The sequence below is a fragment of the Vespa crabro genome, chromosome 9 (assembly GCF_910589235.1).
Source record: "Vespa crabro chromosome 9, iyVesCrab1.2, whole genome shotgun sequence".
In the NCBI taxonomy this organism is placed as follows: domain Eukaryota; kingdom Metazoa; phylum Arthropoda; class Insecta; order Hymenoptera; family Vespidae; genus Vespa; species Vespa crabro.
In genome coordinates, this window is record NC_060963.1 from 3,155,331 (window position 1) to 3,170,709 (window position 15,379).

Below are 15,379 nucleotides of genomic sequence, written 5' to 3' on the forward strand. Positions count from 1 at the left end.
ACTATTCTCGTGTAAATCATGTTTATTGTTATTGAAATAAATAACAATCTATACATTGTAATAAAGGGAGAATTTACAGTGGATTAAAGTTTTTCTGTAACTTGTAAAAAAGTAACAAGGTACATTTTTGTAATCACGGAGGGCAGTGCCTTAAAAACTCTGAGTCCATATAAACGACAGTTATTGTTATATCATCACGAAATATTCGTACCACTTTACTTGGTAATGTTAGTAACTGCGATAATTTCCCGTGATCTATACCAAAATCTGTACCACCAAGAGCATTTCTCAATAAGTGCGTTGCCGCATTACTATCAAGAGGTTTCTTTTTTAAGCCCTCTTTACGCTGTAGTAACATTTCATTTATATCGGATAACTTCATATTTTTTCGAGGTAATCTTAATGGATTTAACGTAACTTTTCCGCTTATATGTTCTCCTACTAAACGTACAGCTTGTAAAGGTGATATTAAATCCCACAATCCATCGCTCGCTATTATGAGAAACTTGTCTCTAGGTGTCAACCTATGATACTTTACTTCAGGTTTTGCTATTAAGTATGGTGGTGTATGATAATTTGGTGGTATTGCATTTTCGCCAAAGATTGGTACTACTACTTGTTTCATAATCATTTTATTCCATTTATATTGAAAATCACCAAGACAACGAAGAGGTGCTAACTGCCCAAGTAGTCGTTCCATTTTTATTACAGTAGATTTTTCTTGGGGTGGATGTTCTGACAAAATCCTTTCAACTTCCGCTCGATTATCAGTATTGTGTTCTGTAGTCATCATTTTTGCTGACCACACATCATTTTCTGTAAAAATATTCACGAAAATTCACTAACTTTTTGTAATAAAGTAAATTTTGCACATTTGGATATAAGCTTCAGCATATCATGTCTTTATAAGGACACATACACACTTTGGTGGCTTTTAAATTATTTTTAATAGAATTTAATTTTTATATTATCACTTTCATATTGAGTCATATAACATTCATTCAAGTATATATATAAAGCCTGCAGATAAATATATAATATTGTCTACTGTCTTGTGTATACTAATTTTATTGTTTAATAATGAAGTAAAGAACAAAAAGATAAATTTTATACCTGAAAGTACACCAAGTACTGCTTGACAATCTCCTACACCAGCTACATGCAAATGTGGACCATCTATATGTGCTACAGCTGCTACAGCTCCCGACATAGCAACTGCTAATGTTCTTGCCGCATCTTTATTATGTAATTTTAATAAAGCTTCATTAGATAAATCATTATCTAATCTGATAAATGCATTCTCCAATGCTGCTTCCATTTGAAACTCTTTTGTAGATCCATTTTGTAGATCCTTCAAAAATGTTAAAAAGCTGTCTCGATAAAGATCTTTTATTTCAGAAACTAATTCTACTTTATCATTGAAAGTTTCTAGTAGTTCTAATTCCTTATTGGAATTAATAGAATCCAAATATTGCCTCAATAGCTTAGGAGGAAGTAAACATGCAGATATATAATGGAACAGTCGTTTTGATATTACTTGTGCACAGGCACCACCGCCATGACCATCAAATACTCCCAATAACAAACCTATGAAAGGATAATTAAATATAAAATAATAGTTTAATGTCTATTAACACATAGCAATGTTAGGTAATGAATGTAAAGAAAAAAATAAAAAGAAAGAATATCATATGCAAAATGAACATATATTTGTCCGATTATACATGATCTTTTTTATGTATGTTATTATAATGTATAAATATATTCTACATGCAGCCAAATTTACTTATGGTTAAAAGTAAACTTAATTATAATAATATAGTAATATATATATCTTATGAATCAAAAATTTGTTATATATATACTATGTTACCTTTCGTTAGTAAACATTGTCCTTCAGAACGTGTGTCTTCAATAGGATTATTGGATGCTAACTGATTAGAATCGTAATACTTCACAGAAGATGAACCAGTAAATTCTTTGGTAAATTCATTGGCTTGTAAGACAGCAGTAACCTATATCAGAAAATATTTATATTTTTCCTGTAAATTTATTTTATATACAAAAATAAAAATAAATTACTCATTACCTCTTGAGGTGTAAGTCTTGATACTGTGGCATACAATCGATGTTGAATGTTGCTGTTACTACAGTTACATCGTCTAACTGTTGCATTACTAAAACCTTTTAAAAAACGTCCAGTACCTTTCTGCAAAACCATCCTATCGTCAAATATTGGTACAACGGCTGTACTCTTACTCTGTTGCTTCTGTTTGACCTCTACTCTTCCAACACATTTTGTAATTTTATTGATTTTAATGATTATTAACAATTTGTTTTTTGAAATTATAAAAAGAATAAAAATCCGTACTATCCGAAACACATTACTTGCTGCAAAAATGATATAAATTTGTATGCTAGATTGCACACAAAAATATAAATATTTCCTTGGATAAAATCAATTTTTGTTCATTCTTCCTGAATAACTATTCAATATAATTTATGTTTATTCAAGATCTATAATATGTCGTTCGAATTTCAGATAATTGCTGATATCTAATACAGGATCTGTTCAAAAAGGATTTAAAAGATGACAAAAATTTTAAAGTATTATGATATTTTAAATTAAGTAATAGCAAGCAGTTACATGTGGTTACACATTCAATAACATGTGGTTATACGTAGAGTAAAAGACGGTCAGGGTACTATTAATGGTACATTTAAAGTTTGTTACGTTAAGTACAGCTATTAGAGTGCCAATAGTTTCAAAATAATTAATATCATTCTTAAATGTCTATAATAATATTATGTTTCAGTAATGAACACATAACAACATACAATAAAACACAGGGCAGTGATGGCGCAGTTCGTTTTTTTTGTTACGTTTGAGTAAATGTTTTTCGTGGGAAATTAGATTTTTACGAATTATATTTTGGAAATTTTCAAAAAATAATGAGAAATACTAAATTTTTCGAAAAAAAAATTCTCCAATGATATGATGATAAGTTTAGATGAAAAATAATAATAAAATTATAATTATCAAAATATAAATATATGTATATATATACTTTTTATAGTTCAAATAATCAGTAATATTAAAAGCGAGACAAGGAAAATGATACTCTGTTTACCTAATCTTATTTACGACACAAACAAAAAGAAATAAAATTGAATTTATTTTAATAACATCTTATAAATGTATTTTAAAGAATACTTTGGTAAATGTATATATAACTATCACTATATTTAACGTAGACAATAACATTAAAAACAGTTCAAAGAGGATATCTAAAGATAACCTATATCGTAGATAGCACTCTTTTGATCAAATAAAATTAATGATTATTAATTATTTATTTATATTTATATGTATTAAATAATAATTCACAACAATAATAATGATATTTTGTACTTCAGATATATATTATTTCTGTTAATTTCAAGTAGAAGACTCTGTGCCCTTAAATATCACGAAAATATTTTTACAATGACTATGTAAATATTTTATACATGTATATATTATACATATATGATATCTATAGATATAATATGTATAACCTAAACAAAAGCATTAGCTATTTGTAATTATTAAAGGACTGAACAGAATTGCCAGTCTTATCTGTCAGTTTTATATCAAATAGTTATAGAGATTACGCATTATAATAATAAATAAAGAAATGGCTAATATACCAGAAAGCGCATTGATTGCTGCTCAGAAAGCTGTGCAATTTGATAGAAATGGAGAATATAAACAAGCCCTATATTACTACAAAGTAACAGTAAAATCTCTTGATGGATTATCCTTAGATGCTGCATATGATCAGAAGATTACAGATTATCGAGAAAGAATATCTGCGATTCAACAATTAAGTAAATATATTGTTACAAATAGAGATAATGATTTATATTTCAATTATTAAATAGCAAAGATATTAAATAGTGATTAATTTTAAACTATTAAACTTATAGTTAATGAGGAAGATGAATCACATGGTGCTATTAATCAACAAAAGTCTGATATTCACAGATGTGAATTTTTGATAAGTCAAGCACTTGATGCTGATGAAGCAGGGCTTAAAGATGTTGCTTTGAAATTATACACAGATGCTGCTGAATTGGGTCTTAGTGTAGTAAGTATATATTAATTATATTTTCTAGCAAAATATAATTCTACACAAGTGTATTTGTATCTGTTGTATACATTGTAGAAAATAACTACTTCTGAAATAAAAATAAAGTTAAATAATTTAATTCGACTTGCTCTTGAGAGAGCAGAATCTTTAAAAGGCATTAAAAAAAAAACTGATGATTTAGATGATATTATTAAATCACTTCAAAATTTACAACCTGTTCCTAATGATGATCCTTCAGATACAGTCTCATCATTACAATCTTCTACTACAAATGCAAGTAATTATATTATGATATATATAAAAAATTTATATGAAATATGCCTATTGAACAATGTAACGTTCAGTATTTACAAGATAAATTTTTAGGACATCAAACAAAACCTTCACTGCACCGTGGAAGTAGTGCACATCTTAAAATAGCAAGTGGTAGTACCTCTTATACGGAAGAAGAAAAAAAAGTTTTACTTCATAGTTCTCATATAAATGATAAAGAATTTGTACCTTTTATGGATGTTGATTTATTGGAGAGATTTCAATATGCTATACCATTTACTGATAAAGATGGATTATTGGCATTAGCTCCTAAACAGAAAACAACTTTTGCAAGATGGTGCCGACCTGAAGAATTATTTTCTGAACCTAAGATGTTGATGGGACATTATGTTGACTACTATAGCATTAAACAAACTGTCAGTTATATTAATTATATTAATATATACAATTATCTAACCATAATTTTTATTATATAAAAATATGATAATCATGATCATTATTTGCTTATATTTTAGGTCATATCAGATTGTTCATTTGTAGCTTCTCTTGCTGTAAGTGCGCAATATGAAAAGAGATTTGGTCGTAGGCTTATTACATCTATTATTTATCCAAAAAATAGGAATAATGAACCAGTGTACAATCCGTTTGGTAAGAAATTATTTATGATGATTTTTATACATTTGTCATTTTTGAAAGAAATGGAAAAAAATAATGGTTTTATATTAGGAAAATACATGGTAAAATTACACATCAATGGCATTCCTCGCAAAGTAATAATAGATGATTTGTTACCTGTAAATCGACACAATCAGTTACTTTGCTCATATTCTAACAATCGCGGTGAGCTATGGGTATCTTTATTAGAGAAAGCATATATGAAAGTAATGGGTGGTTATGATTTTCCTGGATCTGGTAGTGTAAGTTTTTCTTTCTTTTGCTTAAAGTGATTGAATATAGCATATTGAAAATAACAGTGATATAATACTTAGGATATATTTGTTGGTTTTGCATAAATAATATTAAATATATATATACAATTCGTTTATAAAATATAAAAAATACAATATTTTATAGAATATAGACTTACATGCTTTAACTGGTTGGATACCTGAGAGATATGCTATAAAACCAGATGATCCAGATTTTAATAAAGATGGTTTCTTTGAAACTCTAAGATTGAGATTGCATAAAGGTGACATGCTTGTCACAGTTGGTACAGGACAAATGTCAGATATTGAAGCAGAAAGAGCAGGTCTTGTCTCTACTCATGCCTATGCAGTATTAGATGTTAGAGAAATAAATGTAAGTCTTATTTTAATTTATTTGTACAGATTTTAATATGTATATTATATAAATATAAAAATGTTTTATATTTAAAAATTAGCTTATTAAAAATTTACATGTATTATTGGCATAATAATCATCTTGTTTAGGGAGTTAGACTTTTTCAATTGAAAAATCCATGGTCGTATTTGAGGTGGAAAGGAAATTACTCAGAATTGGATACAATGCATTGGACTCGTGAATTAAGAGAAATATTGAATTATGATCCAGATTCTGCATCACAATTGGATAATGGAGTTTTTTGGATTGATTATGACAGTATATGTCAGTTTTTTGTTGTCTTTCTTATCAACTGGAATCCTGGCTTATTTAAATATACTTACTGTATTCATCAGTGAGTTTAATCTAAATATAATTATTTTTTTGTAATGTTTTTAACATAATAAAATAAAATCTTATAATAATTCTTTTTTTCTATAGAATGTGGAATGCAGGAATTGGACCTGTAAAAGATGTGTATAATATAGGCGATAATCCACAATTTTTACTTGAAGTGCAAAGTAATACGACAGGAGCAGTATGGATTCTCTTGACAAGACATATTACTGATATAGCTGATTTTCGAGAAAATAAAGAATATATCACAGTATTAATATACCGGAATGACGGTAAAAGAGTATATTACCCAGGTGAATAAGATAATTAAGAAACACGGAAAATGTATTTATGTTATGATATAATATGTTTTATAATATTAACATGTTATAAATTTTTTTTAGATGATCCACCACCGTATATTCACGGAGTAAGAATAAATAGTCCACATTATCTTTGTAAAATAAAATTAGAAAATAACAGCGATACACGATACACTTTGGTTATATCACAATATGAAAAAACACATACAATATATTACACTTTACGTGCGTATGCAACATGTCCTTTCAAATTATGGCAAATACCTCAGTTATATAAATATGAAAAGGAGGTAAATTATAATTTATTTCGAAAACATTATTTTCATATAGCAAAGATCACAATTTTACCTGTATATATATATTATATATATATATATAATATCATAGAGAAGTAAATATCTCAGATTACAGATGGTCAGTGGAAAGGGATTTCTGCAGGGGGATGTTCCAATCACACAACTTATCCTAATAATCCATATTATCAACTTGATCTGGAAAGTACTGGGGATAATAATTATGTATTAATTATTTTAAAAGGACCTAAAGAGTATCAAATAGGTTTTGACATTGTTATGGTAACTATTAATAATCCAAATGCAGAGGTGTTCAAATCAAAAAATTCTGGTTCATTTCGGTTAGTATATTTAACAAAAAGTGATACTATTTTCCACATTATTATTCCGAAAGAATAGTTAATATAGAATAAGAATAGTAAATATAGAATTTTAAGTTTTTTTTTGTTATTTCCGGGAAGTATTAAAATATATTTCATTTTAGGCCAGGATTTGTTTATTTAGAATTAGAAAGAGTACCAGCTGGAATGTATCATATTATTCCATCTACGTATCTGCCAGGACAAGAAGGCCCATTCTTTTTGATATGTAAATCATCTTGCAATTTATTTCTTCGTCGAATTCAGTAATTAGTCATTGTAAAAATATATTTGTTGAAAAATGGATTTCATTCTGTTTATTCAACATTATCTATTAATAGATGCAAGTGATATTTCAATCATAAAAAAGCTTATATAGGTAATAATTTTATTGCACGATGTTATTGGACTTATCTGCTTGCGTCTCATCTATTATTATAAAAAAATAAAATAAAGAAAAAACAGAAGAAAGAAGAAACAGTGTGTTGCAAAATACCTCTATTTTATAATTCAAAGTACAAACAAAAATAAGAATAAATTATCAATATCTATATTTTGATATTTAGAAATCATGGCACTTAAATTATATATGAAAAAGAAATTATTTTATATATTTATGTTTACTAATAAATCTTACATATTGTTGTGAAATATAATATCTAAATTTTATAATCCTTATTAGACCTGTAATTATAGTCGTATAATGTATACATTAGGATAATATCAATTTGTCAGTGAGCAAATTTATGTAGAAAGGTATTTTTTAATGAAAATTGTAATTAAAAATTGTAAGACATTTTATTTCTCTAGTAAAATCAACTCTATTACTCTATAATACAATACAAAATACTACATTTCATAAGTTCATACAGTTTAGCAATATCAATGTTAATACGCAGTAAAATTCTTTTTTTGCCTGGTAAATTGTTTCATTTTATTTTCATATGCAAAATTTATAATTATTTTATATGTGATACTGTGTTATTGAATTAAATATATTTTTATCACATGTTTATAAAAATCAATGTTAATATTCCTATTTATTTTATTGCAATGTTTTTGTTATTTTATTAACATAGCTTGGATATATCATATTATTAAATAATATGTTGAGATGTAATGTATATTTACATGATTATTGAAAAATATAAGTTACAAAAGAATATAAATAATTATACAAAAATATACATTGAATGATTAACATGATTGTACCAAATAACAGAAATGTTATGATTGTTAAAAAAAAGTATAATCAATGGAAATTTGACTATATATTAAAATGGATGGATATATATGTTGTTTTTTCATAAGTTTTCAGTGCATACACAGAAGGCACTATTGTGTGGGTTAAAAAAATGACATTATCTTATTTACCTTCATGTAATTTTTTTTGTTTTTTTTTTTGCTGTTGTAAACATGATATGCAGTGTATTTTGGGTTTTTGATTCAGTTATGGTTTTAGTGGATGTAAAAGTTTCTCATATACTGAAGATAAATAGTTATCATATATAATAAGTGTACTTCCAAAACTATTATAATGAAGTAATAGCACATGAGTTTTTCTTAAACTCTCTAATATTTTGTATATGGAAATATATAAATTACAAGTTTGGACATGTTTGAATTATTTTATAAATATTGCATTATTACGTTAGACAAATATAATTAAACTTTGAACTGTTGGACGTTTTTCAAAATCTTCAGTACTGATGTACAGTTACTACAATTTTCAATCCTTATATTATACTTATATAATATTTTAATGTTATTATATAATAATATGACAAATTTTATATTCAAATTAAGATTAGAATGACTTATCTAATGGTTTTAAAATATTTTGGCTTAATTTATCCAAAATATATGTTTTACTGTATTAATGAGATTACATATACAATTGTAATATTATCGCAGAAAATATATGCATACTTCATTGTATGCAACCTACAAATTATATTTTTGAATATTTTTTTGTTAGAAAAAGCAGTTATAAATTTTCTAATGATTTTCTTTTTGTTTTTATACTGCAATAATTTATTAATTTAAATATTTTCTTTTTATATGAGGCATATAATGGTAATTAGTTCCAAAAGATCTTTTCTATAGTTATAATAATTTTTCTCATTTAATATTCGAATAATTATAAAATTGTATATAAACCATCTATTGTATATTATGTTAAAATTTTCAAAAGTGACATGTATCTACGCATGTTGCGTATATATGTATATAATGCACCGAAAACTTAACCTCAATGATTTTTGTATTAGTTAAATTTTTACTGGAAAAGAACAAATTTGTTATATCAAGATTAAAGATTGTGTAACTTTACTAAGGTATTAAAGAGTAAACAATTAAAATATGTTTATATCTCTGTCTTCATCTACTGAATTCTGGTAGTGGTTTAGCTATACCCTCGTTGTAAGCTTTGTGAACTGCTTCACATACAAATCTATATTGACTCTGCAATCAATAATAGCAATACTATGAAATATCATTGCACCTATAGGTGCAAATGATAATAATATTATTTTTACAATAATACTAAAACAATAAAAATGTTTCTTAACAAATAAAATGTTTCCATGTTTCAATGTTAAATACAAAATATATTTTAAGTAATATAACAAAATATATATATATATATATGTATATATATACATGTATATATATATATATATACATAACTTACAGCATTCTGGATCATCATTGCTCTTTGATCGCGCATAGAACGTACAATATCCAATGGATACACTGGTTGATTGGCTTCGATAAGGCATAATGCAGTTTCCATTAATACTAAAACTCCTGTTCTGCCTATTCCAGCAGAACAATGTACAACAGCTGGTTCTACTATGCCTGTACGTGCTGCTCTAACTTTTTCTGTAAATGTAGTAAATTGTTTCCAATCACTGGGTACACCATGATCTGGCCAGCTGCAATATTGCATATGTGTTATATCTCTTTCTTCTCCAGTCTGCAAATTACAAAACAATATAATAATTTCTGAATTTCTTCCTCCTAAAAGAAATAATAAAGACTTTACTTACATTAATGTCTCTAAGTATAAATTCACGAAAAATGAATGTATCTTCTACATTTTCCACCGTACATTTAAGTGTGAGATTTCTAAAACTAAGAGTTTCATTCAAAGCAGGCCAATATTGATGACATTTTGCTCGACCTCGTTCAACTAAAGTTGTTAGCATTACAACGAGAGTACTACCAGCTTCTAAAACCATTTGCCAGAAATCTGCAACGGTGGTTGACAAAGGCCCTTGCGTAGCGATATATCTGTTAATAATACCTGATCCTGGTATTTCCATATTTACATAATTAGCATTGATGTAATCGCCATTTGCTGATCCCATTAAAATGACTCTCGTAACATCATCTATGAGGCATAATCACATAGTCTTGATCATTTATCACAACGTTTACATACAATAATTATAATGTTTTATATAAGGTAATGCACATACAAACAAAGAAACATTTTAATATCGATTAATATATCTTGCATCCGTCATACATACATGGTGAAATGTCGCGATAACGATTTTTGTTCTGATTTTCTGGTTTTTTAGATTCGAGAGAAGTCAATTCAGGATTTTTTCTATATAACTGTTCATATTGTGCAATTAAGGCTCCACTAGCCAGACCATCGGCAAGAAGCAACATCGATTGCGCTAAAGCATCAGAACCAACGGCTGCATGTGGTGCATCAGGTACATACCTTATAACATATAACGAAAACAAATTTGATTGAAAATAGTAATTAAGATTAGTTAATGCATATATTGGATACCTGTAAGGAGGTTCTTCTTCAGATGTTTCATCGGTTCCAGCTAATGCGTTATACAATGCATTGGGTCTAACTGTTAATGTAAGTTCTCCTGTTCCAGAGTCACGTGACTGACGAATCAAATTAACAACATGTTCGTGTAGTAAGCCATTTACATCAATGCCATTAATAAAAACAACCTAGACATAATATTCATTAAATAAATTATTTATCAATACAATATTTGATAAAAAAAATTGTTATTATGAATTTTAACTTGATCTCCTTCATTCAACTTGGGATAACAACGATCAGCAGGCGTATTTGGTGCAACTCGAGATACTAAAATAGGCATATCAAGGTCTAATCCACCCTTTACATTAAATCCGAAACGACCTTGTTCGTCGGGTGTCAATGTTATTGTAACCAATCCATCCTCCAATATCTATAATTGTTACATTTGTTTTATCATCAAATTTGATTGAATATATCCAATATAATTCTTTATCTAATTTATTCACCTGTGGAGGTGGCGAACTTGTTGGTTCACTGTAGTCAGGAAGATCATAAATATTTTTTTCAATAATTGTATCATCATCTGCATAACTAAGTACCCGAGATCCTAACATTGGAGAAAATGCATTATTCTGTGTATGAGTTCCTGTTAAATCTTCTCGAAGAGACAAAAAACCACCTTCACTGTAAATTAAGATAAATTATAATAAAAAAAATAAGAAAATAAAATAAAAGAAGAGAAAAAGCATTTCTAACTCATCACTTTGGTTCCCTTCACCCCATGCTTGTCGAGGTTCACGAGCACCTAGAGATTGCACCTTATTATCATAAGGACGAGGCGGCCTACCAGGAGGTATTATAACTTTCCCTTTATCTTCAATAATAGGAGCTGTTGTAACCCCATGTACTAAACGTTTACTTGGTGATCTATAGAATGGTTAAAAAAAATATATCTTAGTTTTAAGGATAATTAAGATGATTACGATTTGTATTAATTGTTTTATATGTATTACCTAATAAATGTTCTTTCAACTCGTGCTCGATGTTTTCCATCTTCAACAGTTTGAAATTCTGTACGTCCTGAATAAGTAAATCTACTACTTAATGTAAGTGGAAACCGTCTTGGCCGTAATTTTGGACTGTGAAGTCTGAAGAATGTATGATGTTCGACACAAGCTTTCCATAAATTTTTAGAACTACGATAAGTCTGCATATTGAAACCTAATAAAGTATCATAGTTTTCAGACTGTAAACAAAATAACATATTTTATTACATATTTAATACTTAATATATAAAGTAATAATAATTATTCACATTAAATCCAGTTTGCAGAAATTTTTGAAATATACCTGTTCTCTTCTAAGTTGAATAAAAAATTGTTTACGTTTGAAAGAAATTTTTACAATTTTAGACCATGAGAATACATTAATTTTTATGCCATTTTGGAATACTACTAATCCTATTGACGTAACACCTAGTTGTATTTCTTTATTTGTTGAATCCTGAGAAAATATAATCATTATATTATTATCATTAGATTAGATCATTAAATTATTATTATTATTATTATTATTATTATTAGAGATATTTATATATGATTATAGAATATATACTAATAAGTTACACCAACCCTTGCTTTATGTAATTCTACTCCATACATATCAAGCCGTTTAGCATGATCCAAAAAATTAAATTCTGCATCAGCTGGTAGCTGACCTCTGCAAATAAAAAATGCATATAAAATAGAAATAACAGAATAGGTATTTTTATAGAATCAATTATTTCTCAAATCAATTAAATATTTTATGATATAAATGTACATAAAAAAAAAGAAAATAAAAAGAAAATAATTAATCATTTATGTACTTATGAAGTTTATGTAATTCCGCTATTTTTTTCTCCATTTCTTCTGTTTGCCCTGGTATTAATTGTAAATGTGAAAGATATCCAGGTCCATGTTCATCTGGATGATAATCGCCTAATTCTGCTGCAAGTTGCATTAAAAATAATATTTAAATGTTACTTTTTTTATTTGTTTATTTGAATATATATTAAAGTAGATTTATTGTAAAGAAACCAAATATACTTACATTGAACAGTATAACTTGCTATAAGACATGCAGTACTTGGTGGTACTTGTAATTTTCCTAGAAGAATATCTTTCCGTATTTGTAAATAAAATTGATATCTAGTATATTCTTCTTGCAGCTTACTAGGATCTGATACATAAAATTTTACTCTAAAAAAAAATTGTCCACCTAAAATACATAACTGTTTTCAGTTTCTATATAATTCATACTTCTTTCAGTTCACATATAATTTATTAATATTAACTACTTCATGTGTCAGTACTTTTGTTAATGTATAACAGGATGTAAAAATTATCATCAAACAAAACATATTACTATAATCAAATGTTAAGTATAGAATTATGATCTTTACCCTTACTTCTTATCTGCTTCTTCATTGGTTTTGTAGGGTCTAACCATCTCTACAATGATAAGGAATGATATCTGAAGTAGAATATTTATGATACATGTTTGTCAAAAAGATATTTAAGAATTTACCATCGTATCAGGTGTGGTTGTTGTTGTTGTAGTACCATTTTCTGAATATTGTAGGCCAAAATAATCTTTCTCCACAAGTTCTAAGTGATGGAATACTAAATCTAATAAAGTTTGTCCTTTTGCCCTCTTCTACAAATTATTAATCTTAATAATCTAATGTTTTGTAAATTTTCGAATTATAAAAATAATAGAAAAATAATGAACTTACATCCAGTTGAAATGTATGCTGAGAATCATCAAGAAAAATAACAGTTGCGGATAAAGACTTTAATCTACGATTTCGTGCTAATTCAGCACCACGAACATGGTAGCTCCCACTGGAGCCACTCAGTGCTCTACGGGATACACTTTCAATCATTTCAATAATTTGAATACGTGTCAGCCACCTTCTTGACACCACTTTTGTGCTATACCACCTACCTATATTACAAAATATTTTTATCAATAACATTTTTTATAATTTTCATCAATTATATATTTTTTTTTTTCTTTTTTATAGAAATTATTATGTTCCATAAATATATATACATTACATTCTCTAAACATAGTCAAAGAAGAATATTTATGAAAATTCTACGTTTATATTCCAACAAGATTACATAAGCAAATTGATGCCAACCATGTGCCAGAATAATGTAGAATATAGTATTCCGAAAATAGGTTTGTGGAAAAAAGAAAATACTTGAATGAGAAATTAAAAAATTATTTCAAATAAAAGTACAAATATTTAAATATAAAACTTGACAAATTTAAATATACAATACTTACAATCTATACAAACAATATGATTTTTGTTATTAATAATTCGATAAATAAATAATACAAATTTGTACTTACATTCATCATACGCTGTGATACACTCAAAACCGTTTATTAGATATGATTAATTGCACAATATAAAAGAATTGTCTTTGATTTATAAGGGCTAGAATGAACCACAGTGGTGCATAAATTTTTTTCTAATAATCATTGGAATTTTGACTGAAACTTTTTTTCTTTTTAACCCTTTTCTCATATTTCTATATTTAAGGCTACTTTTTTCTTATGATTAATCACTTATCATCTATAAAAATAAGAAAAAATATTATTGTAGCACAATATACTCAATACGGATTATTTCGATCACTGAGAAAATTGTTTGAAAATTAAATACGATTCCACAATATTTGTTTCACTTTACTCACACTTTGATTCGTATAATATCAATGAACAATTGAAAGAAACAATTATATTTATTAGGTTATTATTGTCATGAATATTTCCTAAGTTTTATCATTATTAAAGTAATATACGCATTATTGGCATAAACAGTTTACATAAAATCACCTATTTCAAGAGTTTTGTACTTAACAGGTTATAACATTATTTTTGTAAAAAGAGACGTTTCACCCTTGATATAAAACTATCAAGAGATAGAAGTTTATAAGTAAATCGTAACATATACGTATATATTGTATAAATAATCAGCCATAGTTGCCATAAACTTAGAAAAATTATAGAAATGAAAAAGAATTAAATGTACCTTTGTACATTTTACGAAAGTTAGATAATGTGGGTCAATTTTTTCTTTATTTCCAATAATAGACGTACAGTTAACACGATTGATTCTTTTAGTAACTCTACGTTCATTGGTTAATTTCGTTGGAAGAAAGATAAAATTCTCCAACCATTTTCAATATTGTTCATATGCCTTACGTATTAATACAATATATAAATACAATATATAAATATAAATTTTTATTTAAAATATTTCTAATTAAACATTAAGCATTTTCAATTAAAAAATAAACAATTGCATTATTAATAATTTTAATATAGTATAAAAGGTCGAATATTTTGTTGAAATTTGCTTGAATCTCATTGGTCCTTTAGTTCACAGAAAGTAAAAGCCAATCGTAGATCGACCTCGATCAACCAATGAGAATGGCTGATAATCGGCATTATTTTACCGTTTTTCACCGTTGAGAATATG

General features: G+C 27.0%; 3 protein-coding genes across 8 annotated transcripts; 1 reads left to right on the forward strand and 2 right to left on the reverse strand.

Moving 5' to 3' along the window:
- Positions 1-4: 4 nt before the first annotated feature.
- On the reverse strand, positions 5-3,487 carry LOC124426604 (pyruvate dehydrogenase [acetyl-transferring]-phosphatase 1, mitochondrial). 4 transcript variants are annotated; one of them, XM_046968472.1, is made up of 5 exons: positions 3,413-3,487; positions 2,090-2,568; positions 1,874-2,015; positions 1,114-1,587; positions 5-816 (listed from the first exon to the last, which is right to left on the reverse strand). In XM_046968472.1, the coding sequence occupies exons 2-5, from the start codon at positions 2,219-2,221 to the stop codon at positions 134-136; spliced, it is 1,431 nt and encodes a 476-aa protein (XP_046824428.1). In that variant the 5' UTR covers positions 2,222-2,568; positions 3,413-3,487; the 3' UTR covers positions 5-133. The 4 variants fall into 4 exon arrangements, with proteins under 4 accessions (XP_046824428.1, XP_046824429.1, XP_046824427.1 ...); XM_046968473.1 differs by having other exon boundaries at positions 2,090-2,280; positions 3,413-3,483; XM_046968471.1 differs by lacking the exon at positions 3,413-3,487 and adding an exon at positions 2,648-3,048.
- LOC124426603 (calpain-7-like) lies at positions 3,125-7,514 on the forward strand. 2 transcript variants are annotated; one of them, XM_046968469.1, is made up of 13 exons: positions 3,125-3,218; positions 3,808-3,870; positions 3,970-4,130; positions 4,209-4,410; positions 4,500-4,822; positions 4,922-5,054; positions 5,133-5,323; positions 5,481-5,708; positions 5,840-6,084; positions 6,171-6,379; positions 6,470-6,678; positions 6,793-7,022; positions 7,166-7,514. In XM_046968469.1, exons 1-13 carry the CDS (start codon positions 3,197-3,199, stop codon positions 7,308-7,310), a joined length of 2,361 nt encoding a protein of 786 aa, XP_046824425.1. In that variant the 5' UTR covers positions 3,125-3,196; the 3' UTR covers positions 7,311-7,514. The 2 variants fall into 2 exon arrangements, with proteins under 2 accessions (XP_046824425.1, XP_046824424.1); XM_046968468.1 differs by lacking the exon at positions 3,125-3,218 and having other exon boundaries at positions 3,649-3,870.
- A 643-nt stretch (positions 7,515-8,157) lies between these two features.
- Positions 8,158-14,932, reverse strand: LOC124426848 (tyrosine-protein phosphatase non-receptor type 4). 2 transcript variants are annotated; one of them, XM_046969008.1, is made up of 18 exons: positions 14,592-14,932; positions 14,245-14,470; positions 13,616-13,827; positions 13,408-13,536; positions 13,289-13,331; positions 12,931-13,098; positions 12,707-12,827; positions 12,471-12,558; positions 12,190-12,342; positions 11,853-12,085; positions 11,596-11,766; positions 11,346-11,523; positions 11,102-11,269; positions 10,849-11,024; positions 10,577-10,776; positions 10,091-10,434; positions 9,733-10,017; positions 8,158-9,503 (listed from the first exon to the last, which is right to left on the reverse strand). In XM_046969008.1, exons 3-18 carry the CDS (start codon positions 13,763-13,765, stop codon positions 9,420-9,422), a joined length of 2,691 nt encoding a protein of 896 aa, XP_046824964.1. In that variant the 5' UTR covers positions 13,766-13,827; positions 14,245-14,470; positions 14,592-14,932; the 3' UTR covers positions 8,158-9,419. The 2 variants fall into 2 exon arrangements, with proteins under 2 accessions (XP_046824964.1, XP_046824963.1); XM_046969007.1 differs by having other exon boundaries at positions 13,283-13,331.
- Positions 14,933-15,379: the final 447 nt, after the last annotated feature.

Bases quoted from the DNA above. Each gene is read 5' to 3' on its own strand.
- LOC124426848 (XM_046969007.1), bottom strand. From the start codon at position 13,765: ATGATTGAAAGTGTATCCCGTAGAGCACTGAGTGGCTCCAGTGGGAGC. The intron at 13,099-13,282 runs GTAAAGATCATA...TATGTATTTTAG, and splicing joins GAAGCAGATAAGAAGTAAGG to GTGGACAATTTTTTTTTAGA. The intron at 11,270-11,345 runs GTGAATAAATTA...TAACAATTATAG, and splicing joins CAAGTTCGCCACCTCCACAG to ATATTGGAGGATGGATTGGT.
- LOC124426603 (XM_046968468.1), top strand. From the start codon at position 3,678: ATGGCTAATATACCAGAAAGCGCATTGATTGCTGCTCAGAAAGCTGTG. The intron at 5,324-5,480 runs GTAAGTTTTTCT...AATATTTTATAG, and splicing joins ATTTTCCTGGATCTGGTAGT to AATATAGACTTACATGCTTT. The intron at 6,085-6,170 runs GTGAGTTTAATC...TTTTTTCTATAG, and splicing joins TATACTTACTGTATTCATCA to AATGTGGAATGCAGGAATTG.
- LOC124426604 (XM_046968472.1), bottom strand. From the start codon at position 2,221: ATGGTTTTGCAGAAAGGTACTGGACGTTTTTTAAAAGGTTTTAGTAAT. The intron at 1,588-1,873 runs GTAACATAGTAT...ATCCTTTCATAG, and splicing joins ACAATGTTTACTAACGAAAG to GTTTGTTATTGGGAGTATTT. The intron at 817-1,113 runs GTATAAAATTTA...ATATTTTTACAG, and splicing joins AGTACTTGGTGTACTTTCAG to AAAATGATGTGTGGTCAGCA.